At 48.0% G+C, this 17,134-nt stretch overlaps 1 protein-coding gene across 1 annotated transcript in view; it reads right to left on the reverse strand.

The window, feature by feature from the left end:
* The window catches only part of GPC1 (glypican 1), a 206,418-nt gene extending 197,323 nt beyond the window's left edge, over positions 1–9,095 (reverse strand). The window contains exon 1 of the mRNA XM_036388834.2: positions 8,640–9,095. Coding sequence (XP_036244727.1) covers positions 8,640–8,796 — 157 coding nt within the window. The 5' untranslated portion in view covers positions 8,797–9,095. The remainder of the gene's footprint in view (positions 1–8,639) is intronic.
* Between the last annotated feature and the right edge of the window lie 8,039 nt (positions 9,096–17,134).

The raw sequence follows: 17,134 nt of genomic DNA on the forward strand, positions 1-17,134 counted from the left end.
ATCACTGCAAGCCTCAGTGCAGCAACATGAACTGAGAGCAGAAGAGACTGAAGCAGCCTCTTTGTAGCAGTATTTTTAAAAATGTAAAATTGGTGTTAATTTCTGACAGTGTTTTTATTGTGATTTATTTATGAATGAAAGTTACTGTTGCCCTGATTTTTTAAGTTTTTCCAAGCCCTCTGATGTTTACATTCTTGTAACAAACTTTCTCACACACTTTATGTAAATAACTTATTGCTTTGCATTCTTTTATGGAAGAGGAGAAATTTGATGGACTGTTGGTTTGTCCAGTGTCATTGGAGAGGTGGCACTGTCACCCTCCAATCCACTGTCACTTTGGGAAATCTATAAATGTTGGAGTCAGAAATGAAAAGTGCCTTTATTACCTTGAGAGAGCTGTGTGTCTGTGTCGTGTTATTTCGTCTCCTATAGTAACAAACTACAGCTATGTATTTCTAAAACACTCGTATTTTAGAAATATGCTCGTCCAACTGAATTATACAGGAGAGTTTTACAATCCTATAAAATACAAATATTTGCAAGCCAAAACTATTTGTCATAGAATATTTGCATTTTAGTAATATAAAAGATTGACTGTCTACATAAGTACTACCATGCCGCTCCCCAAAACTACAGCACAACTTCTGTTGTTGTTTTCTTCTCTTTTTTATACTTCAGAAGAATGCATGGCAATTGAAAAACTGGTTTTACTCATGTTGCTAACACAGGAGCCTGTAACAGCTGGGTAATTCTGTATTTCTGATTCACGCTGCACTATACAGAAAGGCATATAAAATCAAATTAGTTTTATAATTTCTGTACATGCAACACAGTTGTGATGAGTGTATTTTTTAAAACTCAGAAGCAAGAGCATTGGGAAAAACTGTCACAGCACTGTGCTTATTTGAACTTTTCTTTCTTAAAGTTTTCCATATCTGAAGAATTCCAAGTAAAACAGGAACATGTTACCAGGCAGAAGTGACTGACCAAGCTCACAGCCCTGTCACGTTCAGACAAGAATTTTAAGTGCCTGCAGTCTAAAGCTTCATTATTTTTTGCAGAACAATCTGGCAACAGAGGTAACCTGATTCCCTGGGAATCAAATGTTACTTGAAGACAGGTTTCACCTGTCAGGGATAAAACATATTCTGAGACACAGTGTCAGGGTATACAGACATCAGAGGAGAGGGAGGTCTGTCCTTCACAGCTAACAGAGAACAGAGGAATTTTCTGCTTTCACTGAGTTTTGAATTTTATCTATTTTTTGTAACTTTGAGGGGAAATTTTCTAACACAATGGCAGCTACAGCAGTGTTGTGCAAACAAACTACAAAACACGGTGGAATAACAAACAAACAAACTACAGAACACTTCAGGTAACTGCTGTGAGGGTTCCTGCAAGCTTTAGGATCTGCCTTCCCTGGGCCTCTCCCCTTGGGGCAGAGTTACCCTTACAGCCATCAGTAAGACACAGACAGCAAAACAAAAGTGTCACTTTTTCCCAGGTAAATTTAGAGGTGAAGGGATTGTAATGGACTTGCTCCAAGCCACCATTCATGCAGGTGGTGTGTCTGCCCCACCAGCTGCCCTCTCAACCTCTCCTTCCTTCCCACAGCTGTGCCTGGGAGTCAGTATTTGGAGGAAAACTGAAAAAGAAGGCCCAACTCTTGCTTAACTTACAGAGCTAGAGAGGAGTGATTTAGGGTTTTCAGAAAGACTCAATCTATGCAGCAGTTCACAAGGGGCAGGTGAAAGCTGAGGAGAGCACTTGGTGGTGACTTTCCTGCCACCCGGCCAGAAGCAGCCCCTTTCTGAATTAACACTTGGCTGAGCAGAAACTCTGGGTTTGCTCTGTGCCCTCTGCAGGGCAGGGCATTGCAGGGACAGGAGAGCCCCCTGTGCTGTGCCCAGGGCAGGCAGAGCCCAGCCCTGCTGCTGTGGGGCTGGAGGTGCTTCCATCAGGACAGGACAGGATACCTTGCCCCTGCCCAACTCTCTGCAGGGGCTTTTGTTAGGGCTCCCCTGAGCAGGAGCAGCAGGAGCACTCAGCACCTGGGGAGCTGCTTGGGGGAAAGCAGCACTCTTGTCTGGAGGCAACACCTGCCCTGTCACAGAAGCTGGGCAGAGCCAGCTGAGAGCCAGAGCAGCCTGCTGTTTTGACAATATCCCCTCCCTGGGGCCACCTGCCTGCTGCATGTACACAGCAGCATCCCATGGGGCAAAGAGAGAAACCCAATATACAGAAACATGCAGCATTCAGCAGGGACCTGGGCAGCAAACAAATTAAAGCTGTTCTCCCCAAGGAAGCCTGTGGATTTCCACAGAATTGAGATGTCTGTTTCCCTGGTCTTCCCCTGAAATTCTCAGCTGAATGCTGGAAGCAAGCACAAAATTTCTCTTTGTGCCAGTGACACCTGTCAGTCACTCCCCCAACCACCCTGCTCCTCACATCCAGAGCCCCACAGGACAAGGGGAGGAACACAGGAGCTGCTGCCAGAGAGCAGAACTGCAGCACTGTGCTGAGACCACTGCAGAGAGCAGGGCCAGGATATTGCTCAGACCAACAGCTCTCTGAGGCTGGAGCCATCCTTTCACCCTGCCTCCCCCTGCCATACTGTGCCTAATGCAATCTGATGCTACAATAAAAATAGATGATCCTCAACCCCCCTCCCCAGCCCAGTGGGCACTGGTGGGTTGGGCACAGAGCCTGTGCTCAGCTGCTGCTCATGGGCAGGTGCTCCAGGGACTCTGTTTCTCTGTTCCACTTATCATTGTTGTGACCTACAAGGGAAAACCTCTGGCTTTAAATACACATTTTTGATAAGGAAGTTACCAGCTTCCACCCTGCCTTTGGCTAAGTCAAAGCACACTTAATAATTGAAATCACCCAGAGGAATACATCTATCTGGTCCCCTCCATGTGAGACAATGCTACTGAAAGCAAGAGAACATCAAACCAACTGTTTTATAATCACTGCCAAAAGCCACACAACTCCTGTCAAGCCCATGCAGAGAACCCAGACACTGACTGACACGTGTTCTTAAATAAAACAGGGCACTTGCAGGGCAGAACAGGAAAAGGAGAGATGAGGTGAGCTCTGAACTTCACACAGTGGTGCTGGTGGGTGTCTCCAGCGATACATCCATGCAAATTTTCTGGAAAAAGAAATAGCAGGCTTTTGCTTCACCAACAAAAGAAGCTGTTGAAATAGAGGTTGTTTTTTTTTTTTTTCAGACCCAGCTGATAAGGATAATTACGTGGTGGAGAGCTTAGTCATCCATCTCACAGCGACAGAAGAGCAGATTCTCTTAAAAATAACGCCAGCAGTGCACAGCACTGTGCGGGTGCCGGCAGGAGGATCCCAGGCCGGGAATGCCGCTAGAGGGCAGCGCTCTGTGCGGGGATCCCAATGCGCAGCACAGCGATCCCAATGTGCAGCGCTCTGTGCGGTTATCCCAATGTGCAGCGATCCCAATGTACAGCACAGCGATCCCAAAGTGCATCACTCTGTGCGGGGATCCCAATGTGCAGCGATCCCAATGTACAGCACAGCGATCCCAAAGTGCAGCACAGCGATCCCAACGTGCAGAACAGCGATCCCAACGTGCAGAACAGCGATCCCAACGTGCAGCAATCCCAAAGTGCAGCACAGCGATCCCAATGTACAGCACTCTGTGCGGGGATCCCAATGTTCAGCAATCCCAATGTACAGGCTCTGTGCAGGGATGGATCCCAATGTACAGGCTCTGTGCAGGGATGGATCCCAATGTACAGGCTCTGTGTGGGGATACCAATGTACAGCAATCCCAGTGTACAGGCTCTGTGCAGGGATGGGTCCCAATGTACAGCAATCCCAGTGTACAGGCTCTGTGCCGGGATGGATCCCAATGTACAGCAATCCCAGTGTACAGGCTCTGTGCAGGGATGGGTCCCAATGTACAGGCTCTGTGCAGGGATGGGTCCCAATGCACGGATCCCCTGGCCTGAGCAGCACCAGCACAGGGCACGGACAGCGCCCAGCCCATTCTGGGCACTGCTTACCGCCTGCCCGGACAGTCCCACCAAAACACTTCCCAGATGGAGGAGAAGGCACAGTTCCTGTGTTTTGCCTTGTCAGAAATAGCACTCTAAAGCCAGCAGGCTACAAAGGCCATTCTGATCGGCCCCGAAGGAATTCAGCTCATTCACGGGGTGCTGTTGTATCTGGGAGCCCTCCGTGGAGCTGATCCTGAGAACTCCCTCTGCCCTGAGGAAATACAACTCAAATGGAATGACCACCTCAAAAAGTGCTGGAGTGGCCCTTTTAGTCATGGGTACAGCTCTTTCCTTGGGAAAGGAGGAGCCCAAGGTTTTATGTTCCAAACCATGGATGTAGGCTTGTCCCACTTTGGAAGAGCCAGCAGCTGAAATACCCTCCAAGAGATGAGGCTCCATTACCCCCTTCCAAGAGCCTGATCAAGTCCCAGCTGGTTGCCAGACCTGTTCTCTACTTAGATAACACTTCTCTAAAGGGCTCAAACACATACACTCGACAGTGTTTTCATCATAAAACCTAATTATACAGCCTAAAAGGACTAAAAGGTTAAAACAGTTGTTCTGACTCCTTTCAGCTGGAGAGCAAGGGAAGGATCTGCATGGGATGTGTGACTGGATGGGCAGCCTGGCAAAGCCCAGCTGGCTTTCTTCTGTACCCTCCTCTTCTTGGCTGCCCTGCACCCACTGCCCATGTCAACAAGATCAACCTAACAGCATGCCATGTCTAGTGATTAGACAATTAGTCTCAGGAATAAACAGAAGTCCAAACAGAGAACAAGGGCCAAGCACATCAAATCACAACCCTCAGTTGTTCTCCAGTCCATGAGGGAACTACCTCTGCTCGAGACACTGGGGAGCAGTCACCCATCCAGCATCAGTAACCCCAAGACACTCCCATAAGTCAAAGAAACCTGGATATCCCCCCACAGGGCAATATTTTGTGGTGGTGTAGGCTCACTCTCTTCTATCAGAAGGCTCACTGTGAGTCTGAGGTAGCCAGTCCCTAACACAGGCACTGAGAAGCACCCCTGGAGCAGGGGATCCTCAGTGGGTGATGGTGTCTGGGCAGCAGGAACGTGAGACAGTAGGAACAGCTGCTACCTCCAGAAAACTTAAGAGGAAACAGAAAAACTGGAAGTTCTCAAACTGGTTCCCCTTATTTTGTAGCAATCAGAGAAAGGGGGTGTGGGTCATCCAAAAGGAGAGTGGGAACACTCCCCAACACGCAGGAAAGCTCTGATCCCGTTAGTAGTACATCTCATGGGAGCAAGTAGTGTAACTTTCCCAAACTCAAGGAGTAGGGGGCTTTTCCCCCAGCATTAGAAACTTTCTAGGTAGGCAGATCTTCAGCCAAGACTCTGGGTGCATGCTGTCTGTCAGGATTGCTAACACGAGCAGACACTGCTTTCACGTTTGGGAATTTTGCCATTGACTTCAAAGTACTGAGATATAACACCTTGTGTATTCCCTAAACACACTTAATAACAGCACCTGACACATTTAAAGTGCTTAGACATGTTAAAGGCATTGTACAACATTAGCAAAAAACCAGGAAACCCTGTCTAGGTGGTTCATGAGAAATCTGGTAAGCCAAGAGTCTATCCCTGCATCAGATGCTTATCTATTAGCCAGCTAATAACTGTGTGACTCTTCTCCAACTGATCCGTGCAGCCACAAGCAGGGACTACCTGTGGAGACACTAGATTATTCATAATCCCCTTAAATCATAACTAAGAATACAGATTAGAAGGTGTAAAGCATGCAGTAAGTGTTCTAAACCCAACACAAACACAGCCAATCTCAGTCTGAGTCAGAGCCTGCGTGCTGGGAGCTCGCTGAACTCCTTCTGCAGGGCAGCTCTGGGGTGCAGTGTGGGGTTTGGCTCCTGGGCTGGGCTGCTGTGACACCAACACACACCAAGCAGTGCCTGGAGGCAGGTACAGGCAGACAGGAGCAAGGTCAGCACCACTTTGGGGACAAGGACAAAGGGCTAAGAAATTAATGTTCAGGGCAAGCAATGGAGAGAAGGAATAGCAAGGAGAGGGACAAAGGAAAGGGCTTTTGTCTCCAGACAGCTCAGAAATAAAATAAAAACATGGCTCATGGGGTAGTTCTTAAAACATGGAGAAGGCCACTATCAGGAAAGCTCAGCACACGTCCAACTGGAGACAACACTGAACTCACTTCATCAACTTTGCCAAAAGTTGCCCAATCACAGAATCACCAAAGTCGGAAGAACCCTTCAATATAATTTCATCCAGTCACCATCAAAAAACCCCTTATCCCCAACACCCCTTATCCACACCGAGTGACTCCACCAGCTCATCCTAATGCATGGCTACTCTTTCTGTGAACATTTCTTTCCAATATCTGATCTGAACTTGCCCTGGCACAACCTAAGACCCTTCCCTCTCCTTTCAATTGAGGCATGGCAGAAGACACCTGCCCCTCCTCAGCTGTGTGCCTGGGGATGCATTCACAGGTGTCAGTGGTGGCATCGGACAAGGCTCCATGCAGGTGACAACCCCCATGGTCAGCAAGCTGCACTGCTGCCACTGAAACCAGCCTGAAGCAACGAGCAAATGTGGAATTATAAACTGCATGATCCTGTACTTGGTACATGTGGGGATACTGCAAGGAGGCTCTCGAGACTCCTCTTCTTGGAGACAGCAAAACTGGCACCAACCTTTGCACTAACCTGCACAGCTGCTAAGAAGCACAGAGGATACACAACACTCTGCTTTGCCAGGAGTTTCTAAGGTTATATCTACACTCACTGATGTTTTAACTGCACTGGGCAAGTAATACAGCAACACAGAAGTGCGTTCCTGAACGTGCATGGGTCAGGAGGTAATTACCAATGAAAATCATCAAGTCTGGCAGCTGTTTTATACACCAGGCTAATGGTAGCAGCAGCGGGTTTATGTGTGGGACCTTCTTCCTCCAAGCACTTCTTTGTATTACTTTCCATGCAGTATTCCTCAAGTTTTCATAGCATTTACCTACAGAGTTTCCCTGTCTACACAAACAGCCAGAGGTGCCTGGTTTGATACTCCAATGTTAACCACTGTGCCTTGAGACCGCCAGCATGTATGCTTGTACCAACACACAGCAGGACCCAGAGCTCCTGGATCCTGGCAATCTGTGTCCTGACGCTCCTGGAAGCTCCACAATTCGCAGGTACGAGATGTTTGGCTGGCTGCTGCCCTGCGATACGCGCTCCTCGGAGCGCAGCTGCTGCGAGCCTCGCTGGCTGCCCGTAGTACGATCCCGTGTGCGAGCTGCAGCCACCTCCAGCACTGTTTGTAAACACTCAGCCTTCCAAGAACTTCCCACTTGAAACACGACAGCTAATGTATTCACATCTGCAATAATTAGATGCAAACTCATAAAAAGCCGCTTTCTTGCTCAGCTGAAGTGCTGTTCCATTAATAGTGATGTTCAAACGATTCTGAAACTCCCCACTGTTTAACTTTGAGGGCTGCTCGTTTTACTTTGGGAATTTACTCTCAGTTGTAAGCTGACAAAGAAGGTATTAATTTATTCACATTTATGAGGCATATATATAGTTCAGCCTTCTCCATTCATTGGTCAGACAACAAATTGGTTTCTCTGAAAAATTACCTGATGAAATATTCAACATAAGGCATTGTGGAGCTTAGATGTGCAGTACAAACTGCAGTTTTACTGGGGTGTCCCTGTGGGTTGGCTCTGGCACGTACGCCTGCATGTTTTATGCTTTGTCTGAAGAAGGAAGCTCCCCACAAGTGAGGAGAACGCTCTTGGATATGGGTCACAAGTTGGGGCATCAAAACTTTGATGAGAATTTAAAAAAACCCTACAATGCATCAGCATATTTTCCCCAAGCCTTCAGAGAAAAAAACCAAAATCAAATCTAAACCCAACACAAACCAGACCTTGAATATTCTTTGCTATTTCAGTTGTTTCTACAAAGAGGAGGAAATCAACCAAGATTCATCCAAAGCCGGAATGAAGGCAAGAGGACACACTCTAATGTAGGTTGCACGGGTTTCCTCTGCACTTCACGTTTGACACAGTCATTTTACTCCTGCTTCATTTTTAGTAAGTGGCAAATACCATTTACGCGTTTGCTTCCCACCCAGAAGAAGATTTAAATAAATCAATTCCTCTCTCACAACCTCGTGGCGTTTTCCAGCTCAAACACCAAAACCTATTACACTCCGACTATTCTGATTCCGAATCAAAACCCTGAAACGCGTTTCAGTTGTACTCAGAACAGAAGCAACGAGACAATGAGAAAAAAGAAAGAACCACCGCTGAACACTTGGTGCGGCCACCCCCCGCTCTCGCAGTTCCGTTCGCATCTCCACCGCCGGGGAGAGACCCTTTGAGCCCGGGCAGGGCTCCCAGCGGTGCCGAGAGGGGCCAGAGGAGCCCGCCCGGCTCTGGGGAACCCTCTCCGCTCCGACTTCTCGCCGCCCACGACCCGAGCCAAACTCCAGCGTGGGGCGGCGAGCGCTCCCCGCCCGCGGCTCCCGAGCCGTGCCCGGGCATCCCCCGGCTGGCAGCGGCCCCGGGGCTGCCCCGGCCGGGCCCCGCGCCCTCGGCCCCCGCGGGACTCACCGGAGATCTCGGCCTGGGGCACGCCGCTGAGGCTGAAGCCCTTGGCTCCATACAGCTGCCGGACCTCGGCGCAGCTCCTCGCCTTGCTGCCGCTGTCACCGCGAGCCGGGGCGGAGGCGACACACAGCAGCCAAAATCCCCACGGGAAGACACGCATCCTTCTCCGCTGGCCCCGCCACCTGCCGTGCGAAGGGCAAAGCCAAGGTCCCGCGGCGCGGGGTGCGGCCCCTCCGCGGGCAGCCCCGGCGGGACGGGCGGGGGCGAGGGCGGCGGGCGGGCGAGCCCCGGCTGCCCGCGGCGTGCGGAGAGAAGGCGCCGCCGAGTTCAGCCCCGGACGCCGCCGCGGCTCGGCCGAGGGGGGGCAGAGATCCAAGTTCGGCCGCGCCGCTTCAAAGCCCCGGAGCGAGAGCGCGCTGAGGGCTTTTGTTCTTAGCGCGGCTGCATCCCCGGGCAGTCCCGCCGCGATGCTGCCGGCTGCGGCGCCGCCGGGCCGGGCGGAGCGCGGCGGGGCGGGGCGGGGCGCGGGGCGGGCTGCGGGGCTGCTCCCGCGGCGGGGCCGGGCCGGGCTGGGCTGGGCTGGGCTGTGCCGGCACCGCTCCACCTGCGCGCCGAGCGGCGGCGGGGCGGCTCCGGGCGGGCAGGGCTTCCCCCGCCGGACGTGGCATCACGCGGCCCGCGCCAATCCCGCGGCAGCCCCCGCCCCGCCCCGCGCCCCCGCCGCGGGCGCTGCGCAGCGCCCGGAGCCGCCGGAGCGCGGCCGGAGCAGCCCCGAGCATCCTCGGCGGGCGGGGCGCGCACGGCCTCGGGGCCGCTCCCCGTCCTTCGGCAAGGACAGCGCGCACAGAACCCTTCGGTCTTTGTCTGCGGCGGGGCCCCGGTGCTGAACCTGAGGAGCCGGAGTTCCCCCGGCGGCTGGGAAAATGACTGAAATCATTGCACACTTGGACCGGCGAGGAGAAAGCAGCTCAGCTGAGAGCCGGAGAGTCCCAGCAAGGTCCTGGGGAGACTGAAAGTGCCCCTTTAAGAGCAGATGTGGGGAGAGAGGCAATTCTCTACGATAGATTCTCAGCTTTGGAGTTTACTTCATACAGCAGCCTGCCAGCTCCTGAACCTGGTGCTCCGCAGCTCTGCCAGCCGCGTTTTGATCTGCTTCCCACAGAACTGAGGCGTGTGTGATCACCCGTGTGTCAAGGCAATGCCCGTGTGCTTCCCCAAATGAGCTCGCAGGCTTCTGGCCAGCGTCTAACTTGTTTCCCGACAGACAGAAGACGCAGCGATTGCTCCTGAGCCTTTGGAGAGCAGTTGTTCTCTGTGCAAAAGCGGGAGGGAGTCTGCCCATGCCTCAGCTGGAGAAACCCCACACATAAACACCATCACTGTGCCTCCCAAAACGTAGCAAAATTTATCAGAGATTGTAGTTTCTGGACTAGTCAGTCACCCAGATGTGTGAAACTACACAGGAAACTGGTGTTGTTTATCCCATTGCTTCAGAACTGCTTGTTCTCCCGAGGGATGGGAGAAGTGACTGCAAAGTAGGAGCCACGGGGAGTGGAAGGGGGGCAGTAGGGAAAAGTTGTTGCTTTCCTATGAAATTACCCCATGATTTCCTCTTAAATCTTCCTAATTAGATTTATCTATGAGATACGACAAAGCAGATGGAGAGGACAGGGAAAATCCCTGCAAAGACAGGGAGAATTTTGTAATGAAGATCATGACTGAGGTGACATATCATTACCACCAAAAGTTAACAGCTTTGAGTCAGATACACCCATACAGTCCAGATCTTAATTCTCTCACAGATGACACTGTGCCTTTTGGCCTCTGGCATCATCTCTCAGTGAAGCACAGTTTAGAAACCCGAGGCTCACAGAGTTCCAAAATACACCTCAGCTTGGAGCTTGCTTTGGGAGCTTTCTGGAATGTGGAAATCCTGTTGTTCCTGAAATAAGTGGGGGAAAATCTGCCATGGATGAAGCCTGACTTACCCTGTTTTTAAAGGAAAACTCTTTTGTAAGTACAAAAGTACTGCACACATAAGAGATTCCAAGTAAGTTATGTGGCACGAGGTTATTTCAGCCCGTACTCCTGGGGATTTATTTTAATTTTATAGCCATAGCCCTTTCCTCTCCCCAGGCTTTGAACATCTCACTTGAAGACCTGTGTCAGAGGTCTCATCTAACTAATCTGAGTACAACAAGGGCAGAAAACAAGCAGCAGAGGAATCTGTACCTGCATTGCCTGACACCACGATCTTATTCCTCCTCTTGGAAAACCAGAGTGAAAATCAAATACTTGCAGACACACAGGTAACAACAGTCTCACTTGAGTCTGTTGAGGGGAATGAACTCCAGGAATGCAAAACTCCAGAGAGACAAAGTACTTGATAGAGAAGAAAGGCAGAGTCATAAACCTTTTATCTGGTCTGGCTGCACAGAATGACTTGGGGTGGGTGACACAACAGACCAAAATAGCACCCAATTTCCTCTTTTCCTTCTCAAAGCCAGGGATTGGATACTTATTGCCATTGTATACGGAGTGCTGGCTTTCACTCTGCCTGTAGTGACTTTGGGAGAGCTCTCTGTGAGCTGTGGCTGCACCCCAAAGCTCTGTGCACTCACACAGCTGCAGGCAGGGGACTGCAACCCTAGGGTTCTGCCCTTGGAGCCATCCCCTGAGCTATAGATCATTTCACAGGCCAGAGTACTTCCCTTTTTCCGATATATCTCAGTTCCCCCAGAGCATTTCCCTTCTTCCATCCACCTCAGTTCCCGCTGGTGACGGTGCCTGCGGCAGGGCCGGGGTCAGGGCGCTGGGCTGGGAGAGCGCAGCACTCGCTGCTGTTCCCTGCTGAGACACCAGGCTCCAGCCCCAGCACAGCCACACTGCCAGCTCCCAGGCTCTTCTCTCAGCTACAGCTGAGCTACAAGCTCTGCTGCAAACCTCAGCCATCAAGTGACCACCAGCAGGTCATTTAACTCCCAACAGGGCTAAGAGTGTTTCTTACCTAAGCACCTGCCTTTGGGATGCTCACATACTATCATAATGAGAAGCTTAATAAACAGACAAATTTAAAATGAACCCAAGCTTATACGAGCTCTTCAACAGAGAAGATACCTGCAAGTCTGTGTAGGATCCAGTCCTGAGCAAACAAATCTTAAATGGTGAGGTGTGGTTATTTTCAGGGTCCCCTAGACAGAGGAGGAATTGAGAATCTGACTCCATGTTCTTAGAAGGCTAATTTATTATTTTATGGTATTATATTATAGAATGCTATACTAAACTATACTATATAGAGAAAGGATACTTACAGAAGGCTTAACAAGATACTAATGAAAACCTCCTGACTCTTTCCAGAGTCTGACACAGCCTGACCATGATTGGTCATTAAGTTAAAACAATGCACATGAAACCAATCAAACATGCACATGTTGTATAAACAATCTCCAAACCACATTCCAAAGCAGCAAAACACAGGAGAAGCAAATGAGATCAGAATTGTTTTCCTTTTTCTCTGAGGTTTCTCAGCTTCCCAGGAGAAGAAATCCTGGCAAAGGGATTTTTCCAGAAAATATGACAGTGAGGCACATCTCATTTTGCTGTTAAGTTTTATACACATGCAGGGTTTGATCTAGGCACATTTTAAGTGAATTGAAATAAACATCTTCAAAGTGTCATGATGAAAATGTATTTTTGGCATCCATTGTAAATTGGATTGTCTATATCTGAGGACCAGATCCAGTTTCTGAAGATCCTCAGCTAAAAGAATGGAACTTGGCAAAAAGTAAACAAACGATTGTCCAAAACCAGTCAGATAGAGCTAGAACTGGGAAAAATACAAAAAGGCAGAGTAAAACACAAAGATGAGTAGACAAAATGCAGAGGAGGCAAAAAGCACACAGCCAGGCAGCAAGATAGCCAGAGGAAGACAGAAAATCCATCCTGCTCTGGAGATCACCTCTTGACAGTCCCGACAAAAAGCACTGCCCACTGAAAAGCTGATCCAAGCATTATGAAGCAAGAAGGATGAAGAAGAGCGAAATCATCTGGCACAAGTGGGGGAAGCTACCCTTTAAAAACAAGAAGTGAACAGAGAGGCTTTCTACAACCTCTGTTTTCACAGGGATGTCTTTGTTTCTCTAGCACTTTGCAAAACTTTTGCAATGCAGTGGGCTTGCCTCTCTTTTTCACCTTGATGCAAGTCAAGAACTGTACAGGCAGCAATGCAATTACACCCACCAGACTTCCAGCTGGCTCCAAAATGGACCTGTGCTGAGTTACAGCAACCTGGAGTCTGACAGCAAAACCTAAACAGGAAAAAACACAGATTTTTTCAAAATTGCCCTGTATCTTTGATGCCACATAAAAGAACAGTGCGTTCTCCCTTGAATTCAGTGGTGTTTCTACTTTTTTCCCCTCTGTGTCAAGTGCAAAATTCACATAGAGTGGGGAGTGGGGAAGGAAAAGAGATGGGCAAAGCCTGACTGGCTACGGCTCCCTCACTCCTCCCAACCTCATGCAATGAAACCCTTTGCCCCTTCCCCTTAGCCAGTTTCATGATACTTTTGATTCTCTGGCAGCATCAGCAAACCTGGCACCTTTAGATTAAAAATCTTCATCAAAGCAGGACTATCTCAGTACCTCTTCTGCCCAGTTCCTTTCATCTCTGCAGAAGCTGTTTCCTGCAGGATTCATGAAAGCCCCTGCCCCCCCAACACTGGCTGGTGTTCAGCAGAAGCTGGACATGTGTTTTGCTGAATCAAATCTAATTAAGTTATTCAGAGGATTTACTAGATTACACCTTGCTATCTACAGCTACTTACTTCTTCACTGGCTCTCTCTTCAGTGGAAATCTGACATCTTCTCCTCCCCTCTGCTCACATTCCCCCAGGAAGCTTTCCTGACGTGCACAAACAGCACGTGTCTGGTTGTTTTGATCACCAAAAATATCAGATCAATCCCTTCAAATTGCTGGGGCATCTATAAATCCAGCTTGATCTCAGTTGACTTTGTAAGACACCATTTGCCTTCCCAAAATACCAAGACCTTTTGGGATTTGTGTGCTCGGATTAATTAATCAGGAATAGGGTTCAGTGGATGTACAGAACTGGGGATTCTTCCCAGGTCTTGAGGGAGCCAGACTGAGGCCCCAAGGCAATGAAAATCCCAATTCTGGCTGCTGAGGAACAGAGGAAGAGGGGCTGCACAGAGCACAAGTGCAGCAGTGTACGCCAGGGCTGTGCCAAGCTGCTCTTTGACCTTTGGTGGAACAGACAGATTCCCTTCAAATGGAATTTTCATTTCCCCAGTGTGGCTAGCACTAGGAATATTAGGAACAGCTAAGTAATTTCAGAGAGAGAACTAATGCAGGTAATTGCCACTCTGTGCAGTGTTTTGAATTGAACCACACAATTTTACAGCAGCAACTTAAAGGAATGTATTGCTTAATGACTCCACCCTGCTAGACTGTACTTTTATTATATAAAAGTCAGAGATTTCCCGGTAGAAAGAAGTCTTAAAGGCCAAAAATTAAATAAATGCCATAAACTTGTTAGAGAAACTGCTGTGAATTGGGTCTGCCCCAGGAAGTACATTTCATCCTTTCTGGAAACTTTCAGTAAAGCTTTTCCCACTCTCAAAAACATACACAGCAATGAACAAAGAATATGGACATGGCACTTGAATGTGATTTATGTTTGATAAGCAGAGCTTTGATTGTCACCATCATATTTTCTGAAATACCCTCTTTGCCCAGGAGTCTTCTCTGGGAAGCTGAGAGGCCTCAGAGAAAAAGGAAAACAATATTACTTCATTTGCTTCTCCTGTGTTTTACTGCTTTGGAATGTGGTTTGGAGATTGTTTATCCAACAGGTGCTTGTTTGATTGGTTTCATGTGAATTGTTTTGACTCAATGACCAATCACTGTCCAGCTGTGTCAGACTCTGGAGAGAGTCACGAGATTCATTCTCATTCTTTGTAGTTAGCCTTCTGTCTGTATCCTTTCTCTATTCTTTAGTATAGTTTTAGTATAATATTCTATAGTACCATATCATATAATATCATATCATATAGTATCATATAATATAATATCATAAAATAATAAATCAGCCTTCTAAGAACATAGAGTCAGATTCATTCCTTCCTGCCACAGGGGACCCCAGAAAATACCAGACTTTGATAGTATGAAATGGCTCAAAATGGCCCCCAAAACTAGATGAGAAATGTGTCCTTTCAGCATGCCCCTGTGGTGATGTACAGAAGATTCCTTCCTACTTCCAGCAAAAGTTGCAATCAGAAGACTTCCTCTTATAATTCAAGAGGTTATGTCCTGAACCTAACTGGTTTTGAAAGAGATTTTTCAGGTAAAAATCCCCCCCCCATGCTCATTGTCATCTGTCTGTGGCACTGGCTAAGGAAAACAGGAGCAGGATCACTCTGTGTTCCTGGGAATGCCAGCTCAACAGCCTGCTCCTGAGCACTGGTCCAAGGCAAATGGGTGTGGGATAAGCATCCCAGACTTCTTTGAGAAGAAAAAGTTAGGAAGAAAAGCTCATTTTGATAACCCACATTAACATTTCCAAATTTCTTTATAAAGGAAAGGATGCTCTTGTTTCACTTGGAAACTGAAAGAGTCTCAATCAGCCTCTTAATTTGTTTTATATTCACCTCATATTAGGAAGAAACTAACAGAAGGGGAAGAAAAGAAAGGAATACTTTGTGAGCTGGCAGTCATTGAAAGGACTCAAAGCCACAAAATCTGGCCCTGATTTTAGTCTCAAACCTGAATCTGTGTTAAAGTTTAAGGTGCAAACATCAGCCACACTAGAACACTATGGATGCAAGGTTATGATATTGTAAGCTTTTCCTGGTTTATCTTTTCCTTTAACTCTGACAGGGGAAAAATAGGAGAGACTGGAAAGTGAAGAAAATAAAAAGTGTGGAGTCACAATGTGGGCATCTGGCATCCCTAATGGAACTTCTGAGCTGGCACTTTATCCTCAGCTGTTGCTACATTAAACACCACAGACTAAAGCATTTCAATGAATTAATAAAATTACCTTGAGTTCTGCTCAAGTTTGTATTTTTTCCCCCTCACATTCAGTTAGGTACAACATAACCTGTTTTTTTAGGGAAACTGACTGTGAGGAAACACTGACAGGGCTGGACTAAAAGCACCCAGCACCTCCAGCTTGGAGCAGAGGCTGTCCCACTCCAGGCTGGGTCTGTGCTGCAGGAAACAGCAGCTGCTGTGTCAGAGCAGGTAAGCCTGGCTCAGAGCAGGTAAGCCTGGCTGAGCAACAGGGAGCTGGCAGGACAGCTCAGCAAATGCTGGGCAGCTTTCCACACACAGGGGAGAAAATCTGACCTGGACTTTGGAGCTGTGTCCTTCCCATGCACTGTTAGGAAGGTAATTACCAGGTGACACACATTTTTAATGTGGGCCAGCTTCACTGCTGGTGTAACTGCACTTGAGCAGAGGAACAGCTGGAGTGGATTTGGGCCAGGGTGGTTTTCATTCTGTGCATTTTGTAGCACAAAGACATGAATGCATCTGCTGTGGCTGTGTCATCTCAAAGGTGCTCCAGGACCAAGCCCCCAGCAGACAGAGTGATGCCAGTGCAGGTGCAGCAGCTCATCCTGCCTCCAGATTAGGTGCCCTTAATTAAACATCCTCATGGAATGTTACTGTTTCTTTGCTCAGCACTGCATAAACACCCAGTGCTGGATTTTTCAAAATGCCAGACAACACAAACCCATCTTCTTAAGATTAAAAGTAGAGCTCTTAATCTGATTTAATTTCCTCAACCTGCTAGATGCCAGAGAGCACGAATACAAGGAAATGCAGAGACATGGGGTGTTAGAAATGATGGGACTCACCAGGACACTCAGTTCCTTTCCACCAGATGTTCAGTTGGTTGCTTGGTTTGTTTTTACAGTGCTGCTTTTGAGCATAGTCTTCAAAAGAAATTGCCTGTGATAGCTATGTATTTTCACACCACATACATAATTTTGTGTTAGGAAGGACTTTCCTTCTGTGGCTAAAGGAGCAAAGCTTCATTCCCTTGCCTCTATTGCAGCAGATGCCAGGGACATGGCTTTTTAAAGCATTTCAAATAGAAGTTGGTGGACTGGGGGACCCTGGAGCACACTTTCAAATCTCCCTTGCTGCCTCACAAAAGCTAAGCAGTTAGGTGCAATGACTCACTCACACTGACATTTTTGGGAGAGAATGATGCCTTTTATAATAACATTGATATTCCTCCATTGATGTCTCAACACTAGCTAATTTAGAAAAGAAACATGTAGTGCAAGGTTGAAAGGTCACAGGCCAGCCAAAGAACTCATGAGATCATGGGACCATGAAAGAGGCTTTGGCTTTAAAATAAAATACCCTTTTTTCTTTTTGTTTCCTTTTTTTTTTAAGGCAGAGAAAACTTTTCTGAAAGGCCAGGAATTTAATCTGAACTCTTCTTTCACGTACTGTACAAATAAAAACT

Source organism: Molothrus ater, chromosome 10 (assembly GCF_012460135.2).
Source record: "Molothrus ater isolate BHLD 08-10-18 breed brown headed cowbird chromosome 10, BPBGC_Mater_1.1, whole genome shotgun sequence".
NCBI lineage: Eukaryota > Metazoa > Chordata > Aves > Passeriformes > Icteridae > Molothrus > Molothrus ater.